At 41.4% G+C, this 22,725-nt stretch overlaps 2 protein-coding genes across 2 annotated transcripts; one reads left to right on the top strand and one right to left on the bottom strand.

Annotated features, from left to right (window-relative positions):
• The first annotated feature begins 9,817 nt into the window (after positions 1-9,817).
• On the top strand, positions 9,818-12,777 carry LOC120656333 (cytosolic Fe-S cluster assembly factor NBP35-like). The gene is made up of 3 exons (XM_039934392.1): positions 9,818-9,977; positions 10,240-10,341; positions 11,609-12,777. The coding sequence occupies exons 1-3, from the start codon at positions 9,914-9,916 to the stop codon at positions 12,502-12,504; spliced, it is 1,062 nt and encodes a 353-aa protein (XP_039790326.1). The 5' UTR covers positions 9,818-9,913; the 3' UTR covers positions 12,505-12,777.
• Positions 12,778-13,010: 233 nt separating this feature from the next.
• LOC120656332 (glucose-6-phosphate 1-dehydrogenase, cytoplasmic isoform-like) lies at positions 13,011-20,150 on the bottom strand. The gene is made up of 16 exons (XM_039934391.1): positions 19,825-20,150; positions 18,225-18,445; positions 17,884-17,969; positions 17,682-17,730; positions 17,418-17,604; positions 15,821-15,978; positions 15,677-15,745; positions 15,415-15,473; positions 15,126-15,162; positions 14,767-14,838; positions 14,472-14,619; positions 14,165-14,260; positions 13,864-13,934; positions 13,635-13,750; positions 13,460-13,505; positions 13,011-13,370 (listed from the first exon to the last, which is right to left on the bottom strand). Exons 2-16 carry the CDS (start codon positions 18,405-18,407, stop codon positions 13,194-13,196), a joined length of 1,554 nt encoding a protein of 517 aa, XP_039790325.1. The 5' UTR covers positions 18,408-18,445; positions 19,825-20,150; the 3' UTR covers positions 13,011-13,193.
• Between the last annotated feature and the right edge of the window lie 2,575 nt (positions 20,151-22,725).

The following is a 22,725-nucleotide window of genomic DNA, read 5'->3' as shown; positions in this document are numbered from 1 at the left end:
CCCACGCACACTAGAATCACTGATGTAAGTATCTAATACCCATAGATCTCATGTGCGCCTCATGCTTTGATTGTGGGAGAGGCTTCGTCAACGGATCAGCAACGTTTGAATCCGTGTGCACCTTGCAAACCTTCACATCACCTCTCTCAAGAAAGTTACGGATGAGGTGATACTTTCACAGTATATGTCTGGACTTTTTAGTTGTTCTAGGCTCCTTTGCTAGTGCAACAGCACCACTACTATCACAATAGAGGTCCACTGGACTGGACGCACTAGGAACAACACCCAAGTCAGAAACAAACTTTCTGATCCAAACAGCTTCTTTTGCAGCTTCGGAAGCTGCAATATACTCGGCCTCTGTCGTCGAATCAGCCACCGTATCTTGCTTGGAACTCTTCCAGCTCACTGCCCCACCATTGAGGCAGAAAACAAAACCGGATTGCGATTTGGAGTCATCTTTGTCTGTTTGAAAACTAGTATCGGTGTAACCCTTTACAAGGAGCTCATCTTCGCCTCCAAATATTAGGAACATATCCTTAGTTCTTCTCAAGTACTTAAGGATACTCTTTACAATTGTCCAGTGAGGTTCACCGAAATCTGACTGATACCTGCTCGTAACACTTAGAGCAAAGGAAACATCTGGGCGCGTGCAAAGCATAGCATACATGATCGACCCTATGGCTGAAGCATAAGGAATCGTACTCATCCTCTTTTGCTCATCAGGTGTCGTAGCACACTGACTCTTGCTTAGAGTAATGCCATGTGACATTGGCAAGAAACCTTTCTTGGAATCTTGCATATTGAACCGATTCAATATCTTGTCAATGTACGTGTCTTGGCTCAATCCAATTAGCCTTTTTGATCTATCTCTATAGATCCTAATACCCAGAATATAAGCCGCCTCTCCTAAATCCTTCATCGAAAAACTCTTTTTCAATGAGGTTTTAACGGCTTCAAGTATTGGAATATCATTTCCGATCAGTAATATGTCATCCACATATAGGACCAGAAACACAAGTGCGCTCCCACTAGCCTTTTTGTAAACACAAGGCTCATCTTCATTCTTGATGAAGCCAAACCCTTTGACTACTTCATCAAAACGAATATTCCAACTCCGAGATGCTTGCTTCAATCCATAGATGGACCTCTGAAGCTTACATATTTTCCCAGCATTTTTAGGATCGACAAAACCTTCAGGCTGTGTCATATACACATCCTCACTTAGATGTCCATTAAGAAAAGCGGTTTTGACATCCATTTGCCATATCTCATAGTCATAATATGCGGCAATTGCTAGGAGAATCCGAACAGACTTTAGCATTGCGACGGGCGAAAAGGTTTCCTCATAGTCAACACCTTGAATTTGTCGGAAACCTTTCGCCACCAATCGTGCCTTATAGATGTGAACATTTCCATCCATGTCTAATTTTTTCTTAAAAATCCACTTACAGTCGACAGGTCTTACACTGTCAATCTGATCGACCAAGTTCCAAACTTGATTATCATGCATGGATTTTAACTCGGATTCCATGGCTTCAAGCCATTTGTCGGAGTCGGGTCCCAGCATTGCTTCTTTGTAGGTCAAGGGCTCATCATTTTCCATCAATAATACATGGCGCTCCTCCGTAATAAGGAGGTTGAGCTTGTCAGTAGCGCGACGTGCCCTTATAGACCTTCGTGGGGCTGGTGCCTCAACTACGGGTTGTGCAACATCTTGCACATCCCGTGGATCTTCAGTGGGTGCTGAAACAGTTTCGGGTGTTTCTTGAATTTCTTCAAGTTGCACCTTGCTCCCACTAAATCCTTTTGAGAGAAACTCCTTTTCTAAGAAAACACCATTGCGAGCGACAAACACTTTGCCTTCCGCCTTATTGTAAAAATAATATCCTTTGGTTTCCCTAGGATACCCCACAAAGAAACATTTGTCTGACTTTGGAGTGAGCTTATCTGACATCAAACGTTTGACATAAGCCTCACATCCCCAAACTTTGAGAAAAGATAATCCGGGACGCTTCCCAGTCCATATCTCATATGGTGTCTTCTCAACAGACTTACTTGGAACCCTATTCAGTGTGAACGCAGCAGTTTCAAGAGCATAACCCCAAAATGACAATGGAAGATCAGCTTGGCTCATCATGGACCTAACCATGTCCAACAAGGTTCGGTTCCTCCGTTCGGATACCCCATTCCATTGAGGCGTTCCGGGCGGAGTTAGCTGCGGAATAATTCCAAATTGCTTCAAATGATCACCAAATTCAAGGCTCAAATATTCTCCTCCACGATCAGATCGCAGAAATTTAATTGTCTTGCCTAATTGATTTTGTACTTCATTCTGAAATTCTTTGAACTTTTCAAACGATTCAGACTTGTGCCTCATTAAGTAGATATAGCCATATCTACTAAAGTCATCAGTGAAAGTAATGAAGTACTGAAAACCACCTCTGGCTATTGAGCTCATTGGTCCACATACATCGGTATGTACAAGTCCCAACAAGTCACTCGCCCTCTCACTCTGACCAGTGAAAGGCGCTTTGGTCATCTTTCCAAGCAAACAAGACTCACATGTGTCAAATGATTCAAAATCAAATGAGCTTAACAATCCATCTTTATGGAGTTGTTCAATGCGCTTCTCATTTATATGACCTAAGCGACAATGCCAAATAAAAGTGGGATTCAAATCATTTGGTCTAAGCCTCTTAGTATTAATGTTACAGACAGATTTATCCTCAAGATCAAGAACATATAATCCATTCACCAATGGACAATGAGCATAAAAAATACCATTGCAAAAGATAGAACAACGTTTGTTCTCAATTACAATCTTAAAATCACCAACTTCTTCCAAACATGAAGAAGAAATAATGTTCTTGCTCAAAGCAGGAATGCAATAACAATTATTTAATTCCAAAACTAATCCGGAGGGTAGAGACAAGTGGTAGGTGCCGACCGCCAACACCGCAACCTTTGCGCCATTGCCGACCCGAACGTCCAACTCGCCTCTTGCAAATCTTCTAGTCTCACTTAGACCCTGCAACGATTTGCAAGTGTGAATCATCGATCCAGTATAAAATACCCATGATTCACTAGAAGATAATGCAATATTTATTTCTATAACATTTATACCTGAAGTGGAAGTCTCACTTCCCTTCTTCTTCTTCTTTTCTTCCAAGTACTTCTTGCAGTTCCTAGACCAATGTCCCTTTTCATGACAGTGGAAGCATTCATCTTCAGAAGTAGGGCCAGATTTGGCCTTAGGTGCTGGCTTTAGCTTAGAGCCTGAGGACTCACCACCGGAAATCTTTTCCTTGCCTTTACCTTTGGGATTAGGAGGCGTCCAACGCTTCCTCTTTTTCCCCTTCTGAATCATCATCACATGATTGGGATTCTTCTTAATGCTCTCCTCTGCTGTTTTTAGCATCCCATGCAACTCACTCAATGTTTTATCCAAGCCATTCATCTGAAAGTTCATGATAAAAGGCTCATAGCTCGCCGGGAGCGACTGGAGAATAACATCAGTAGCCAAGTCTTGGTGAAGTTCAGAACCAAGTCTATCCAAAGTCTCAATGTAACCAATCATTTTGATCACATGAGAACTGACTGGGCTACCTTCTGCCAGCTTGCACGCAAACAAGGATTTTGAGATATTGAACCTCTCAGTCCTGGCTTGGTTCTGAAACATCCCACGCAGCCCCTCGATCATGGTATGAGCATCCGCATGCTCATACTGCTTCTGCAGATCAAGGGACATGGTGGCGAGCATCAGACAGCTGACATCAAGTGAGTCATTGCAGTGCTTCTCATAAGCTCTGCGATCAGCAGCAGTTGCATTGTCAGGGAGATCATCAGGATATGGCTGCTCAAGAACATACTCCTTTTTCTCTTGCCTGAGAACAATTCTCAGGTTGCGGTACCAATCAATAAAGTTTGTTCCATTCAACTTTTCTTTCTCAAGAACAGAACGCAAATTGAAAGCGGAATTGTTACTGGCAGACATGATCTACAACATTAAAGTAAAGCAAGATTTCAGCACTAAGTTTATGTAAAGATTTTCATTAACTGATTTAACAAAAGACAACCTACTATATCAAAGTCATCTTCCCTCTAATGACATATAGTGGTTCAAGATCCATAATCACTAAAATTCTAGTGAGCTTTAGCATCACGGCTAGAAAAGTAGTGATACAGGTAAGTAACAAATTACTAATCACATCTCTATGCGACTCTTGTTTGTTGGGTGGCATCCAATGCCCCGGCCCCAACCCTATGCCTTAAAGCTCAAAACTGTTTTGATAGCTTTGCTGAGTAAACCAATACTATGCTTGTGAATGTCCGACATCCACCCTATACAAAAGTGATAGCTGAGGGTACTCTACTTTGGTAAACCTACCACACAACGATCAAAATTTATAGGTGCAGCTATTGGTAAAAGGCATCAAAAACTCAAACTTTTCTGAGGGAAGCTATTCTATCATGATTAAAGCATCCACCATATGTAAAAGCATGAAAGAATAGTATGACAGGAAAATAAATATCACAGGCATATAATCATATTATATTGTGAATAGTATGGCCTCTTGCATCACAATGGGCTCCATCGCCATGGCATCAAGGTGACCTCCATTGCCATCCGTCCTGTCTTGTGGTGATCACCATCGCCATCATGATTGAAACCTCCATGAAAAGATACTAAGCTACTACATCTAATAGCTAGTGAAATAATTACATGAGGATTCAAACATCACAAGTCGACACGCAGGTCGTTATACAATAATGGTGCAACCTCAACCCGGTTGTGTTAACTTGCGACACGCAGGCCGCACAAATCATCACATACATCATCACATGACATTGAGGCCATACCATTCACATCACACCCTGCAAAAACAAGTTAGGCGTACGACGTGTTCTACCAAAGTAGCGCTTGAGAAGCCGCTACAGCGAGAAAGCAACGGCGGTCCCTATGAAAATCTCATCAGAGTGATCGCATCACCTCAAATCCGAGCCATTCATAATGCCTCAATTTTCACTAGGTCAATCACCTTGACCGTGCAAACTTTGCACTTGAGAAGACTGCATCTACACATGACCTTGATCTGTTGGTTCAATCTGCTGACTATGCACACAGTTAGTCCCGATGGTGATTCCAGCCGGTAGGGACATGTCGTATGCATAACAGAGAAAGAACACAAACTAATCTTTTGTCATATGCCGCGCAATCAACTCGCTCCAGTTTTAACCCCTTATGACCAATTGATCTAATCAAACCGTGCAAAAGTAATAGATCCAATCTACTACAACAACATATCACCTATATGCAAAAGATCCAGACCAAAAACTACGCAAGATGGCTCTGGTACCATTGAAGGTAAACGGGTAGGCTACGCTAGCATCACTACCGCATAAACCCAAGATACTTGCGAGTAGAAGATCATAGATCGTTACCACTAGACGCGCAGCGCAGCGGAAGAAGTCGCGCGTCGATGTAGAGGAAGTAGTCGATCATGTCCCACGAACCGAGCTCCTCGTACTTGATCCCAGCAGCCGATCAGCGCAGCAGTCGCAGCAGCGCCTCCACGGAGTCCACATGTACGGGGATGAAACGCCGGGCGTCGGTGTGCTAGCACCGCACGCACGGCAAGGGCGGCGGCCGAGAGAGAGGGAGGGGCGGCGGCTAGGGAGGTGGCGCGGCTCAGGTCATCGCCCCCCTAGCCCCTCCCTCATATATATAGGGCGTACTAATGGGCTTCTATCTCATAGGCCCATTAGTAACCCTAATCCCTCTTGGATCAATATCCACTTGGGCCTTTAAACCGTATTATGATGATGGGCTCTTGGGCATATCACCAACAACAGGATCCACCACCTCCAATGCTTGTATACAAGCTCGTACAATATTTTGTTATATTCTAATAGGATAGGGAAGAGTCATCTCTTGGTCAAGAGATAATATCTTATAAACGTACTTGAAGTTACATGAGGATGTTGTATGGGTCATTCGTATTATGTTCTAAGGCCAATCTTAATGAAAGTGCCATAAGTATTAAATGTCATGATACATCAGCAAATTTGTTGACATGACAAAGTTAGTTGTGAGGAGGGAGGAGTTTCATGGAATGAGAGAGTAGTATCATAACCATGACACTCCTTCGGCACATTTAACAAATTCATAATCTTGATAACTGTGTGATGATACTCCCCACTGATACTGGCCTAAGAGTTAGATTATTGGAAAGGTTGTCCCAATAACTTTTAAGTTATTGAGTTTGAAAAAGTGAAAGCCATATAAATATATTTGTTTTAAAAAACATTTTCATAAAATATACATATATTACTTTTCAATAAATATTTTTATAAAAATAAGCAGTCAGAGTTATACTTTAAAGACCGTATCGTTGTCCTAAACATCTTCTGTTTCCTATATGGAGGGAGTGCTCCCTTCATTTTTGTAAGTCCATTTTTAAGTGTCGTATTTAATCTGGGTGCAGAAACTAAAGAGAAAATTACTTGCCTTCCTACTTAGCGCATGACACTCACTCTCAGCAAGCCACTCCCCCCCCCCCCCCCCTCATGCCTTTAAAAAATGGAGTGAATAGTGGTACTTTTAAAGTTAAATAGGATGATGGAGAACGATTAGGGGCCGTTTGGCGTGGCTTCATCTAAACTGGCTTCACCGGTGAAGTCAAAGCCAGTAAGCCAAAAAAAAAAACGGCTTTACCTGACTTCTTCATTTTAGTACGGACTTATTAAACGGCTTCACGCTATAGTACCTCAATTTGCGTGAAACAGGTGAAATTGAAGCCAAAATAAATCATACCAAATAGACCATGCCAAACAGACCCTTTTAATAGATTATGCATTGCATGAATTTTATTCATTCATCTTATTGTGCTGTGTGTTTTAAATTTTAATAGGCGAAGGATGTCCTACCTTATATTCTAGACTATGCTCTTGTACCATTAAAATTTTTAACGTAGGGCTAGACCCAGCAAATGTGAAATTGACATACGGGCTTCCATCAATATATGTCCAATAAAAAATTCAAAGTTTGTGATATTTTTTAAACATGTGTTCGGTTCAAGGGTTGAAATAGGTTAGTTGGGTCGAATCTTTTTTGAGGTGTTTGGTTTGAGATGGAGGGGCGAGCGGCGCAGGCAGATGACGGTAGATCATGCAGGGGAGAGGGCGCGCGGCGTGAGCAGCACCAGTGGGTGGCTCCGGCTCGAAGCCAGCCTCGGCAGGCGGGGTGAGGAGCGGCCGGGGAGCTCAGGCGGAGTAGGCGAGTAGCGGAGGCGTACAAGACGAGGGATGCTGAAAAAAAAATAGATAAAAGAGAAGGACAAGTAGGGTTCGTGGATGACGGTAGCTGACAGTGTTAAATTGGCTCTATCCCATCCCTCTAACTAAATTAAAAATCAGGTTGGACCAAACCTTAAAATAGGAATGGACGACCCATCTCCGAACCAAACACATGTTAAATCTTAAGATTGATCACATGGGAGCCATTCTAGTAGTTTCTTCCTAAACACATCAACGACGTTACGTTGGATACTGAAAATACATGAAAATGCTAATTCACAGCAGAGTTTAATTGTGTCGTATTGCAGATATAGCGGCTTTCCTTTGGAGCAGAGGAGAGCAGATAGCAGACATCCACGCAAAACCGGAGGCTACCAGAAGATATCCTCTATTCCGGATTTCATGTTAGCCATAGATGGAGAGTAAGTGTAACATCCCGGCCCGGGATAACGGCTAAGATCCACTCTACATGTTGAGTGAACCACACCTGCTAATTAACTCTCTTGCACCTTCGTCCTCACTTCACGCAAAAGATTGCAACCAGAGTTAATAGCCTTCCCAGGCTCAGCTATTTAAGCTGGTCTGTCTCAGTATCGGCAACCGATATGGGACTAAGCCTCGGATGAACAGTGTCCCACGCAGCTACAGTTGCCCGACGTGCTACAATACCCGAGCTACAGCACCCGACATTAGGACGGCGTCCCTGCACTCGCAGCTACAGTAACCCCCTGCTACAGTACCACGGCCCAACACTATTCGATTTGGCCTACTGGCCCACTTAACAAGGCTAGGATGTCACATACACCCCCCTTAAGACTCGACGTCCTCGTCGAGGCATCGAACCAACTTACCCATACGGGACAAAGGACCAGTATCTCCGCTCTTGGCTCACGACTGTATATCCTAGTGCCAATCAATACATGTACACGTCTGTGCGTCCAGTGCTAACGGCGCATCCCCGATGCCTGCGTACTGACCCGCACACGCCCGTGTACATGCTGGACCCGTGACCCACACCCACCCGTGAAACCGCGAGAGTCGGCTCTGATACCACTATAACGTCCCGGCCCGGGATAACGGCTAAGATCCATTCTGCATGTTGAGTGAACCATACTTGCTAATTAACTCTCTTGAGCTTTCGTCCTCGCTTCGCGCAAAAAATTACAACCGGAGTTAATAGCCTTCCCAGGCTCAGCTATTTAAGCTGGTCTGCCTCAGTATTGGTAACCGATATGGGACTAAGCCTCGGGTGAACACCGCGAAGCTACAGTAACCCGAGTGCTACAATACCCGAGCTACAGTACCCGACATTCGTCCCTATACTCGCATCTACAGTAACCCCCCAATCTGCTACAGTGCCCACGGCCCAACCCTATTCAATTTGGCCACTGGCCCACTTAACAAGGCTGAGATGTCACAATAAGTACGGCTCTCTAGACTACAAATAAAATATAGAAGAGCTGTTGGAAAAGACAAAGATATGGAAAACGATTTTCACTCAAATAACTCTCTAAATGATAATTTAGAGAGTAGATTTTAGAAAATCTCTTGGAGATGATCTCACAATTTCTGTTAGATTCACTTGTTTAGTTAATTGCGGTACGTTCCAAGAATATCTACGTCAAGCAAGATTAAACACTGGTGTACATTTACAGAGACACCGATCAATCAAGTTTATAAAAAAGATCCGCAATACCAAATAAATACAATATCATGATGGATTTGATAAAACTAAATTGATGTTGTTGGTGTTGATGTACTGTTCTCTAAACTTGATCAAAGTCTAAGAGAAGTTTGACTTAGCACAACATATGCTATATTTTGGAACGAAGAGTCTCTCATTTTCCCAAGCAAACACGAGGTGAACTAACTTTATGGCTGTCCGCAAAAAATTGTTGTATTGCCCTAATCAAATAAAAAACATGACCACATGAACAGAGATAATTGTTTTCATCTTAGAAAAGAGTACCTCGGCTTTGAATCTGAACCGGTTATAAACATTTCGTTAACCCTTGGTCATAAGAGTTCATCGCTTTACCCTTGCATCAAGAGATGCTTTGCTTCCCAATCACATAGCTGCTTCGTTTATACCCCCGTAAAAGATCAAAATCAAATGGAGAAAGAAAACTTATCTTAGAATCAAGAATTTAGTGCATCCAGAACACTTGATCAAATTAGTTATAATTAGTTTTTGATTTAGAATAAATTCAGATCTCTTTTACTACCTATCATTATCACGAGTCTTTTGTTATATCTATCATTTTGGGTCCGTAATAAATTCTATGTAACGAACGATGCCTTAGCATGTTCCTCTGCCATGGATATACCTTTGGACATATTTGTTTTGTAAAAATATTTAAAACTTTTTTCAAGGTCAACTCGAGAAAATAAGGGTAGGAGAATGACGGAAGCAACGACGGAACCAGATGCAAATTTGCAATCGAACACCCCCTCTGCGGGCACCGCCTCACCACACCAGAAGCCTCCCGTCCGTCCGATCAACATCAAACGGTCAAGTATACTCCTCGTCGTCGTCCCCTTCCCATCTGCACCAAGACGACCCAAACCTGAAACCCCATCAGAGGCAGAGGAAAGCTTCGAGAAGGGAGACACAGAGATGGAGAACGGCGGCGGCGGCGGCGGCGGCGGCAGAAGCGACGTCCCCGACGACGCCAACGAGCGTAAGAGATCTCTCCTTTTCTCCTTGTACTGACCGCGATTTTCGCTCCTTCTTCTCCCCTCCGTTCGATGGGTTTGGTGTCGATTTTTCTGGCTCTGCATCGTCTCGTGTCAGATGAAAGGGGGAATAGTACTACGGTGGAGAGGATTAGCTGATACTAATGAATTTCGGGCCGCTCACACCAGCTCCGATCGCGTGGTTTCTCTATCCAAGCTTGGTTCGAGGTTTTTTTACTAGTATTTGCTTTGTCTGCTGTCGCGCAGATTGCCCTGGAACGCAGTCAGAGGATGCGGGGAAGGCGGATGCCTGCGCCGGATGCCCCAACCAGCAGATTTGCGCCACTGCCCCCAAGGGCCCTGATCCCGGTAATCGCATCTTTCATGTCCTTGTATTGAATTCCCATTCAATTTTGTGACTTGCTCTGGTGCTGTCTTACTGTTATCTATCATATAATTTAGTTTGGTCTATGCTTCCTGACAATAAGCGCAGTTTAGTTAGGTTTTATCACAGTAGTGAGCTGCAGATTTAGCATGTTTTGTTATCAGTACAAATGGCCCCTGAAGATTACTAGATTTAAGGGTGGTATTTCTTAATTGCTAGATTGTTAATGGCAAATGAATGGATTAAGGTGCGTGCCACTTGTTATTTAGTAATCGTTTTGGATGTCTTAGTGCATAAGTACTGAACTACAGCTGCAAGAGCTTAGTGATCTCCAGGGGGATACCTGATATCCTGGTGCCACATCCCTTTAATCATAATGGAAAAAAAATGCACTACCACTGCTTCTGCTGAAGGTTCAAACTTGATGAATCGTTAATTTTGAGACAGAGAAAGATTAGAAGAGTGCATGGGCTTCATATTTGGATCATATTCCAACTATTTGAGATTTGCAATTTTATACATGCTACTTGAATGTCAGTAAGTATTTACTTAAGTTGCTCCAGTGAATTCCATCTTTTTTCAATATCGAGTAGCTTCTTGTTATGAACCTTGTTCATAACGGGGTAAACATCCACCGGGAAGATAGCCGGACGGCGACGGCTAATTAGACTGGAATTGGATCTATACTGGGGAGACGCTTGACCCCTAAGTAAGACCTAATCTGATCCCTAAACCTAACCCTAATGGGCCTGCCCAGCCGGCCCATAAGACCTCCGACTGCCTATGACACTTCTTGAAAGATTTGGACAGTGTCCATCTGCTCGTGGTAAATCTGAAAGACTGAAGAATTTCAGATTGCTGAGGGAAGACCTCATTTGATCATCCTCTATCCCTGTATCACACTTGGTGATTTTTTGAAGGGTATGCTATCAAGACCACAATGTGACTCTAGTTGGTGATGTAAACAGATAATTGACCTGAATGACACTAAGGTGGACCTTCAATGTGATATGTAATTTATTTTGTATACATTTCATGGAGCAAAGCATCATGATTAAATTATTGAAATTTGTGTTATTTCCTCAACACTGGTAGTTGGTAATCTTTTACTAGTGAGTTTAGATTTCTGCACATTCTTTAGTGCGATCATACCGCAACCATTGGTGACTAATATGTGCAGGAATGCTATTTAGTTGCCACTTCTATTTCTTCGAAGCTAAGAGAACTAATTATGCTGATTTTATTTTCCAGATGTGGTTGCTATTGTTGAGCGGCTGGCTATGGTGAAGCACAAGATACTAGTTCTGTCTGGAAAGGGAGGTGTTGGAAAGAGCACGTTCTCAGCTCAGCTCTCATTTGCCCTAGCTGAAATGGAGCATCAGGTTGGCCTTCTTGACATAGATATCTGTGGCCCTAGCATCCCAAAAATGTTAGGGCTGGAGGGTCAGGATATTCATCAAAGCAACCTTGGCTGGTCCCCGGTCTATGTCGAGTCAAACCTTGGTGTTATGTCAATTGGTTTCATGCTGCCTAACCCAGATGATGCTGTCATATGGAGGGGTCCCCGCAAGAATGGACTGATAAAGCAGTTCTTAAAGGATGTTGACTGGGGGGAGATCGACTATCTTGTAGTGGATGCACCTCCAGGAACCTCTGATGAACACATCTCGATTGTGCAGTACCTCCAGGCCACAGGAATTGATGGTGCGATAATTGTCACGACTCCGCAGCAGGTCTCTCTAATTGATGTGAGGAAGGAGATAAATTTCTGCAAGAAGGTCGGTGTTCCGGTGTTGGGTGTTGTGGAGAACATGAGTGGCCTGAGGCAGCCGCTTTCAGATCTCAGGTTCATGAAGTCAGGTGAGTCGGGCGAGACAGACGCTACGGAGTGGGTGCTGAACTGTATCAGGGAGAAAGCGCCCGAGCTTCTATCGGTTGTGGCATGCAGCGATGTGTTTGACAGCAGTAAGGGCGGCGCAGAGAGGATGTGCATTGAAATGGGGGTCCCTTTCCTCGGTAAGGTGCCCATGGATCCTCAACTGTGCAAGGCGGCCGAGGAAGGGAGATCATGCTTCGCTGATCAGAAGTGCAGCGCCAGTGCTCCGGCTCTTCAGAGCATTGTGAAGAAGTTGATCAAGACTGAGTGAGAAAATAGTGTTGGCCCGCCGTGGATCGGGCGCATGTGACAATGCCAAAGTTCTTACTATGTATGTTGCTGTGTAACACACTGAATTTGTTTTAGTGCTGGTATTGGATCCAGTAAGTTTTTGTTTGTGAATTATCAGTGGGGGCAACAAACTATGAAACTACTGCAGATTCTGAGTGAAGTATGGTTCGGGCGGCTGCCTGAATGATGCTTGCTTTACATGCTTTGTACTGTGTACCTTAACCGAATGAGCAAATGGATGGTGTTAGTTAACAAACTGAACAAGAATAACTCAGAACTAAGCATGTTCTGTACTTCTAATATTGATGACTGGACAGTGAACTCGAACTAGCAAGTGACAAGCAGCTGAAAATTGTTGGTCTTAACTTTCTCTAAAGTTGGTCTTAAGCTTGGTTGCCAACTGTTAAAGCTACAATTACGTGTGGCTGCTCAAGTAAAAAAGAAGTTAACCAATATATTAAGAAAAAAAAGTTGACAAACAGCAAGTGCATTCAGAGCATGAAAATTTTATTTCATAACGTAAACGGTACACACTTTCAACAAGCAGAAGTCTCTCTTATTACATGACCCGCATATTACAAGGGCTCTTCTTCCCAAGTGCTTGTTTGTGCAATCAGATTAGGCGACCTTTTCTGTCATTCTGTGATTACACGCCAACTGACAAAAAATCTAAAACTTAGCGAGAGTTGGCGGTACCCATATGTAGCCATGGGTCTGCACATACCCCATCCTCCTGCTCATCTCATCGGCCTCCTGTGGTCCTCGGGTTCCTGGCTCGTATGAAACGGACTTCAACTTGCCGGCATCGATGTCGTGAAGCAAAGGAGTGAAGATCTCCCATGCAGCCTGAGAGCAACAAACACTCTTGTCAGATACAGTTATTTACAAAGGGAGCCCATTGCAAAGGAAGTACACATGTATGGTAAATCACAAACCCTCAGTTCATCTCGGCGAACAAAGTGCTGCTGATCTCCTCTTATCCTGTCAAAACATACATTGGCACTGGTAAATAGACCATGACTGAGGAAGGAACTTTTTTTCCCTGCTGAAACTTGCAAGTAACTGAATGCGTTGCAAACAAATTTGGCACTAGGATCGAGCGGTGCATACGTGTCCAAGATAAGACGCTCATATGCTTCTGGGATTTTAACATCTTGGTAGCGCATCCCGTAGGATAGGTCCAGCTCACTTTGTTCAGTTGCCATTTCCAGTCCAGGGTTCTTGACCTACAAAAGTTCATGCAGTTTATATATGTCAACAGATAATTTCGCTGTATTTTTTTCCTTTGACAAAAGTGAAAAGCTTAAGTGCTAGATTTTGCGAAAGTAAATGTACATACTGTTAACTTCATATACATGGCTTCTGATGGCTGCAGGCGTATAACAAACTCATTCCTTCCTTGTTTCTTGCCTATACCATGGTAGAAACGAGCACAAAGCATTAGATGCATTCAGTTCAAACAGACAATTTAAATGGAAATTTGACCATTTCAACAAAATCGCTCAAGTTTGTAATAACAATATAGATCAAGTTCTTAGGGTGGGGCGGGACAGACTTAACAGTTCATTTTAAATGCACCTCTCCTGCATATTCAAGAAAAAAAACAATTCATTTAAAATTGTGAAGAATTTAGTACGCACATCTGAAAATATCACCAGGAGCATCCTTGAACTGCACGCGTATCTCTGCTTTCCTAGAATTTAGTGCTTTACCAGCCTTGAGAATGAATGGAACTCCTGTATGATATAAATATTTGTATGTCAGTACAAAAATAAACATTCCAACATTCAGAAGCATGACTATTACAATGTCATAGTGGCACATCCGCATATGTATACAGAATGGGAACTACCAAATCTCAACAATGTGGTCCAGTTAAGGAAGTCTGCAGAACTTCTTGATATTGGGAGTTTTTTTTTTTGGAATAACTCATCATGTAATACTTACCTTCCCATCTTTCATTGTGTACCCTCAGTACAACAGATGCATAAGTAGGGGTGTTGGACTCATCTGGCACAGTAGGGTCATCCTTGTAGCCATCATACTGCCCAATCACTACCTCTTCATGCTTTATAGGCTCCACTGATTGCAGAACCTGGCATTGTGGAGTAAAAAGGCAAAAACGAATGTATTTGCAACTTGTAAGCAACAACAAATGATACATAACACGTATCACATCAAGAAAGTATTTACAGGCTGTTTCTTGTCAGTTGATAAAATAAAGGGATGCAAGAAGTAGGACCTTGACTTTTTCATCTCTAATGTGCTCGGGTTTAAGAGAGACTGGCTTTTCCATAGCCACCAAACAGAAGACCTGCAAATTAGAGGAACAGTCATACCAGAGCTCTCAATTCCAGAATATAACATTGCTATATCTATGAGGAATTTTAAGGACAGGTATCTGCTGTGTCTCTTCAGAAGATTTAGTATTAGAATGGTGATGATATAAAGTATTAACCATACTACTGAATGCATCTTAAGTATTGGCTGTCCCTACAGTAAAAAACTGCTGCTATGATTCAAATTAGAAAGTAAATGGCCGATAAATGTTTGCAAAATTATTTAAACAAAAGGCGAAAAAGTCCATAAGGATATCCTCACCTGCAACAAATGGTTCTGAATGATATCACGAATGATACTGCATCAACAAAAAGCTAGTCAGATACTCGGATTGCAAGAAGGAAAACAGCAGCAAGTGATTTTTTTTCCAAAAGTATAAAGACACATGATCAAAGGACCTATTAGGACCAGAGGTGCACCATTTACAATTGATAGAAGTATAGAACAGATGTTTTATAACTTGAGTTTCAGTTACAGCCATATGTGCCTACTGCTTACAACAAATGCTTCAAAGAACCATCATATAATAATGCAGTTGCTTCCAACGTACCCATATTGATCAAAATATCCTCCACGTCCCTCGGTTCCAAAGTCCTCTTTAAATACGATCTGCAGAATTGATTTATTACATGCAAGCAAATAGATCTGGCATAATAATCACATAAAACCTTCCAGCTTTCCGACATAAATTTTTTTCAACCTTATTCAACTTTTTCAGGCAAACTGACAAAAGATGAGGGATCGACTAAGAAAATTCAACTTATGATTTTAAAAAAGAAAGAAGTGCTCTAACCACCAAGAAAGAGCCTTACCTGTACATTAGCAATATTATCACGATTCCAGAGAGGCAAAAATAAGCGGTTTGCAAAACGTAGCACGAGCTGAAAAAATAGGGTAATATGAGAAACAGTTGCATATAGGAAGATGGAGAGTTCACAATAAGTTGCATATTTTACCAAGTTTTGGACCAGCTCTTTTCCTAAATAGTGGTCAATTCTATAAAGTTGGTCTTCTTCAAACAGCTTTCCAAGTTCAGCACTCAGTTTCTCTGAAGAGTCCAAATCCTTTCCAAAGGGCTTTTCAACAATAACCCTTGTCCAACCAGTGTGTGAAGCTGAAAGTACAATATAAATTGATTTTTGATATCACAAATTTCTAGCACAACTGCACAAGAAAAGAACGGAGGAAACTAAATAGTATGATAGAACTAAAAACTACAAGCTGCAAGTGCTTGGACTTTCAAAGGAATGATCGACATGAAGATGTGAACAGCATCAACCTCTGTGAAACAGCAATGCAGAGAAACAAGGGTGTAAAGTGGTAACGAAATTATTCTTCTGAGAATTTTAACAATGCTTTACATTGAAAAAAAATGGAACTTTGGATGTTCTAACTTCCAGTAAACTAGGTCGACAATAAAGAAAAAGAAGAATATTGGTTCTTCGTTCCGAACAGCAACAACAAATCCTTTTAGTCCCAAGCATAGGCTAGAGATGGAACACAAAATGAGCCACCAACAAGAAGGGAAAAAACTTATAAAATATAAAAGACCCACTATTGGTTCTTTATTTCCAAACAAAGTCAAATAATTGTTTCTACATCTTGCTATGTAATTATTTAGCTTCAGCATCATTAATTCCAGGAAAGTTCAGTTGGAGAGAGACTTTTTGAGAGTACTTACATGGATTCATGCAATATGATCTTATCATTTTGCATACTGATGGGTACTGATGGAGGCATGCCAATAAAATAGTCTGCGATAGCTTCCCGATTCATTGTTTTTTGATGTTTCATACTCAGAGATTGTGTTGTTTAATAACTCAAATCCTTCCCCACTATCATAGGAACCACTAACATATTTAATCTGTAGAAAATTTCAACATGATTACAGAAGTTGAACATTTCAGGATTCAGGAGTAATACACATATTAGAAACTTACTAGCTGCAAAAATTGAGAAAGATGTTCATCTGAAGCTCCTTTGAGGTATCTGCAGCACTATGCATTTATATATTCAGAAAAAGAAAGAATAATGGAATATTCCCATCTTGCTAAAAAATGGAGGAAACAGAAGTCACCCATCATACAGACATAGTAATCCTGTAACGAAATTATATCAATTCAAGTAAAATGGATCTTACCCACGATGCGTTCTCTTAATCCATCATCAGAAAGATTGATCTTGCATACCCAAATATATGGACTTCTCCAGCTTGCAGAAATCCCTGAAGATATGGACAGGCAGAATGGAACTTTGGATGTTCTAACTTCCAGTAAACTAGGTCGACAATAAAGAAAAGAAGAATATTGGTTCTTCGTTTCCGAACAGCAACAACAAATCCTTTTAGTCCCAAGCATAGGCTAGAGATGGAACACAAAATGAGCCACCAACAAGAAGGGAAAAAACTTATAAAATATAAAGACCCACTATTGGTTCTTTATTTCCAAACAAAGTCAAATAATTGTTTCTACATCTTGCTATGTAATTATTTAGCTTCAGCATCATTAATTCCAGGAAAGTTCAGTTGGAGAGAGACTTTTTGAGAGTACTTACATGGATTCATGCAATATGATCTTATCATTTTGCATACTGATGGGTAGACTGATGGAGGCAATGCCAAATAAAATAGTCTGCGATAGCTTCCCGATTCATTGTTTTTTGATGTTTCATACTCAGAGATTGTGTTGTTTAATAACTCAAATCCTTCCCCACTATCATAGGAACCACTAACATATTTAATCTGTAGAAAATTTCAACATGATTACAGAAGTTGAACATTTCAGGATTCAGGAGTAATACACAATATTAGAAACTTACTAGCTGCAAAAATTGAGAAAGATGTTCATCTGAAGCTCCTTTGAGGTATCTGCAGCAATAATGCATTTATATATTCAGAAAAAGAAAGAATAATGGAATATTCCCATCTTGCTAAAAAATGGAGGAAACAGGAAGTCACCCATCATACAGACATAGTAATCCTGTAACGAAATTATATCAATTCAAGTAAAATGGATCTTACCCACGGATGCGTTCTCTTAATCCATCATCAGAAAGATTTGATCTTGCATACCCAAATATATGGACTTCTCCAGCTTGCAGAAATCCCTGAAGATATGGACGAGGCAGTGACTAAGGTTCACAACTTTGTACATGTGCAAAACTAAGAAATTTATATGTACATATTATATATAGGAAATGCAAATATATTATACTACGGTGTTCTACTGTGCACTGATGATATACTTCAGAAACAGATGGATCAAACTTTTCTCTTGCTCGCTACTCTTGCATCAGAAGTTTGTAATTCCTTGTGGATTTATAGTTATAATATGTAAAAAACTGCTACTGTGTTCACATTACCTGCTGAAAAAGGTGAAAGAGTGCCGGGAAAGTTTTCTTCTTAGCAAGGTCTCCAGAAGCACCTAGTACAACAATGGACAAGCAACCGGACTCTGAAGATAGTTCAAGGTCCTTGAAACTTGATAGAGAACTAAAGCTATTTTGCCCAGATAATGGGGAAGATTCAGACGACCCTCCTGACATGATAACTGCACTGTTGCCTTCTTCCTTCAGATAAAAACCTAGGAAGGTTGAGAAGGTGCAATTAATTACACAATTCACAAAATGGTCAGTTAACTAATTTAGAATATATCCAACAAATCTGGTCTGCAGTTTAATAAACAAAATTTAACAAGAAGATTAGCTACAAAGAACAGAACAGAACAGATGGTTCAGGAAATAATAGTACAGTTTAGGCCATGAAGTCAAGGAAATCCTAAAACATTGCTGAGCAAGAGCATCGAGCGCTTATGATTGATAGACAGGTTATACTGAAAATACAATTTTTGAAGCAAAAAATTCGAATTCTAGAAAAGTTTGTCTCTAATGTACCAGACATTATGGGCTATTTATATACTAATATCCTGCTACGAGTTTATAATCTAGTTAGGAAAACCATCTTTTATAAAAGAAATCCGTCGAACTGTCTTCCATCATATTCAGGGGAACTAAAATCAATTCATTGAACTATGCATATGTTATAAATTACTATGTTGAGCATGGTAAATATCTGACATCAGGCTCACCTTTTATAAATAAAAAGAAAGATAAAAAAACAAAACTACATGCATAACTGAAAAATGATGACTTTGAATCATATGAAGTAGGAACTGCCGCTTTTTGTTCTCTCAGAAAAATAAAATCCTCCATATGCCATTGAGTATGCTAAGTGCTACTCGTGTATTAAATGTTTATGAAACTTTTTAAATTTGCAGTAAACCTCTTGCTTGTAAAGTGTTTGTTATGCTAAGAAAACTCAAGGGAATAGCCTCTGAACAGTGAGCAAACAAACTGACATTACATTTTAAAGTTCCTCTCAGGAGTCAAAACACACAACTATACAAGTGCAATTTAGTTTTCATAAACAATAACTGATTTGTTGTTCTCCATATTTAATCTTACGATAATTGCATGTTCTGCTGATCAGGGTATGGGATAACTTAAGTCACTACAAGTGAACAAATATGTTCCAAAAAAAAACTACAAGTGAACAAATCAACATCTTTCATAAGAAGATCCTTTACAGAGCAGAATAAACTAGTACAGCAGCCAGTTACATTAGAAAAAAAAAAGAGGTGAGAGGATGACGAGATCTCGCAGACTACAAGATTAAAGTGCTGATTAAAAAAAAAGAATCGTCCCCAACCACTCCCTAGAAACAGAGCATCACAAAAAACCAACAAAGAAACAATTCCCAAAGACAATCTGAACGATCTCTATCGCAGGCAGTTATTTCCAGGAAAGGCACTCCCAGTTATGAAGAAATTAAGCGTAACTCTGAAGCGAACAGATCCGCAGAAACATAAAACACATAGGAATGACGAACTAGCACCGACGAGACTCCCAGTCCCAGCCACCCGCAAGAACGCGATCCTTCGTAATCGGAATGGACGGCGCTTACCTCGCTTCAGGAAACCTCAGGCGATCAACCAAGAAGGATCCCAGTGGCCGCTCTGGCTACGGGCTACCGGCGCGGCGCGGGGCAGAGTAGACAACCACTGGTGAGATTTTACTTCGCAATGGAAGGTGGAGAGAGGGGGGATATACGATGGATCGATCGCACTGGCTTTCCCTTTTCTGTCCGCCGCTTTTATACTCCGCCGTCTCGCCCCGGGCCCCGGCCACCCCGGCGGCCTCCGTCCAAGTCCCGGCGTGTTGACCTGACCTGCCCACCGGCTAGGCGGCTAACGATCCACCAACCCTGAAGAATTGTTGCCCTGCTGAACATGTTTCGGAATTGAAGAAATCGCAAGGGCTTAAGTGGCAAAAGGGCATCTTTAATGACTGAATCCTGGTCGCGGGAGCGAGCGTACATTTGGCCACGTCATCATGACATCAACCTGCAAATGTGAACCATTGGATGAAAATCTATCGGTGCATATGACAGCAGGCAAAATCAATCCAACTCTTCGGTTCCTAAAATATCAAGATGGAGGTCAAAAGTTTTCTGGAAAGTTACAGAGGTCAAGAGTTCTCTGGAAAATTACAGTAGAGCAGGTAAATAAATGTTTCTACCTTCTCTCGTAGACCATAAAAACTGTGAAACACATATGTATATTTTTATGTTCTTATGTCTAATGAGGCTGTGTTTAGTTGCCTCCAAAGTCCAAAATTCAAAAAAGATTCTCCATTACATCGAAATTGTGATGAAGTACTAAATATAGATAAAATCAAAAACTAATTGAATAGTTTGGTTCTAATTTGCGAGGCGAACATTTTGAGCTTAATTAATCAATAATTGAATAATAATTAAATACAAACGAAAGTGCTATAGTGTGCTACAGTATATTTTGGCACTCCAAAATTGGGAACTAAATACAGCCTGAATATGTATGTACTATCACTAGCCTCACCACGGGCATATTTCTGCGCGGCAGCGCCGCGCACTGTTCTAGTGATACTGATTTACTGATGCGTACAAATAGAAAATTCAAAGAATGGCACTATCGTTTTTTTAAAGAAAACAAATATGAGCGTCCATAAAAGGCTTTTTGTCCCTGGTGCACATGATGATAACATAATTCTATTGGATTCAATGTGCATCGATAGCGATACGTCTGTTGTGATTTCGTCGGTTTCGAGAATCCATCGACTCAATCTCTGGAAAATGCTCATACATGTAGGGGTGCATTCGTGCATTCATAAGAGCGAATGTGCATGAGTGTATGTGAGTTTGTACTATATTTTGAAAAAAATATACAGTCGAGCTTGTTTTGTGCATGAGTGTACTAGGAACGGTATTTCTACGCACTAGTCGCGACTCGGGAGTGCTAAATTTCTTAATGTTTGCTTAGCAGTCCACCTAAACGGAAGAGTTTCTCTTCACCCCATGGTTTCCTTTTTATTAGTAGAAAGTGTACGGATCTAACATTGCAAGACCTTGTATTAAGACCTGACAGAATACTAAAGAGTGAAGTCCATCGACCTCACCAAACTAAAAGAACCCGTAGCGAGAGAGCCCATTTCAAGTCTGCTCCGAACTGGGGATAAGTAACGTTTGATCACTGGAGGCTGAAGAACCTGTAATAAACCATTCCCTGTTCGGCAAGGCAGTGACATGAGTTCGACGATTAACAAGAATTCTGCTCTGCATGGGCCTGCTGAAATTCACCCTAAATTTTAGGGCCTAAATTATGCCTCATCATCGAGCAACCTATACGCACGGAGAAGAGCAAGCAGGTGAAGAGCAGAAATGATAGAAGCGCTGTGTTTCAGGCGTTCAGGCAGGTGAAAATGAGTTTGTACAGAAGAATTATCGAGATTGTGAAACGCTAATCAAGTTGTACTGTTTGTTTTATGGTCATTTTGCCATGCTATCTTCGCTAGTGCTGGCTGCGGCTGCTGCAGCAGCAGCCAGCATTACCTAATACCTACAAGTAGATGACTATTGATGCTGCTGCCTGCTGCAGCCAAAAGAAGCAGAAGCAAGACGTACTCACCACACCTAACCCCAGACGGCCAAACATGTTATGAATAGCATTTGTATTCATCATGAGAGCTCTAGACCCGAATATATACATGTACAGGCATTAGAAAATATGCACAAAACCCCTTATACAATGGAGAAATATAAGATATACATATACATCTAACACCCCTTCTCAAACTTAAGGTGGATCAACGACACTGAGTTTGGAGAGATAGAACCTGTGCTGAACTCTGGTCCGTGCCTTCGTAAAGAAATCTGCCAACTGAACCTCTGAAGGCACATACTGAAGAGTAATAACCTCATCTTGTACCTGTGCTCGTGTATAAGAAGCATCAACACCAATGTGTTTCGTAAGCTCATGCTTCACCGGATCATGAGCAATGCTGATGGCACCTGTACTGTCAGACAAAAGAGGAGTCGGCCCAGAAACAAAAACACCAAAATCCTCAAACAACCACCGCAGCCAAGTAACCTCTGCTGTCACAAGAGCCATAGCTCGCAACTCAACCTCTGCACTCGAACGAGAAACCGCTACTTGCTTCTTAGTCTTCCAAGCAATGAGAGAACCACCAAGAAAAACACAGTAAGTAGAAAGAGATCGACGATAGAAGGAATCACTAGCCCAAGTAGCATCAAAATATACATGAAGCTGTAAAGAGCTGGAGCGCAGAAAAAACAAGCGACGAAATATGGTCCCACGAAGATAACGTAGAACACGAAGAAGATGACTATAGTGAAGCTGAGTGGGAGCAGGCACAAACTGACTCAGGATATGTACAGCATATGAGATATCAGGACGAGTAACACCAAGATAGACAAGACTCCCAACAATATGACGATAACGAGTGGGATCTGCAAGAAGCTCCCCATCAG

Source organism: Panicum virgatum, chromosome 1N, assembly GCF_016808335.1.
Source record: "Panicum virgatum strain AP13 chromosome 1N, P.virgatum_v5, whole genome shotgun sequence".
Lineage (NCBI taxonomy): Eukaryota > Viridiplantae > Streptophyta > Magnoliopsida > Poales > Poaceae > Panicum > Panicum virgatum.
The sequence above is the reverse complement of the archived record's forward strand: the minus strand, read 5'-3'. Positions and strand labels throughout refer to the sequence as shown.

Bases quoted from the DNA above. Each gene is read 5' to 3' on its own strand.
- LOC120656332 (XM_039934391.1), bottom strand. From the start codon at position 18,407: ATGTCAGGAGGGTCGTCTGAATCTTCCCCATTATCTGGGCAAAATAGC. The intron at 17,605-17,681 runs GTAAGTTTCTAA...AATTTTCTACAG, and splicing joins TTTCTCAATTTTTGCAGCTA to ATTAAATATGTTAGTGGTTC. The intron at 14,261-14,471 runs GTAAGTATTACA...TATATCATACAG, and splicing joins ACACAATGAAAGATGGGAAG to GAGTTCCATTCATTCTCAAG.
- LOC120656333 (XM_039934392.1), top strand. From the start codon at position 9,914: ATGGAGAACGGCGGCGGCGGCGGCGGCGGCGGCAGAAGCGACGTCCCC. The intron at 9,978-10,239 runs GTAAGAGATCTC...GCTGTCGCGCAG, and splicing joins CCCCGACGACGCCAACGAGC to ATTGCCCTGGAACGCAGTCA. The intron at 10,342-11,608 runs GTAATCGCATCT...TTTATTTTCCAG, and splicing joins CCCCAAGGGCCCTGATCCCG to ATGTGGTTGCTATTGTTGAG.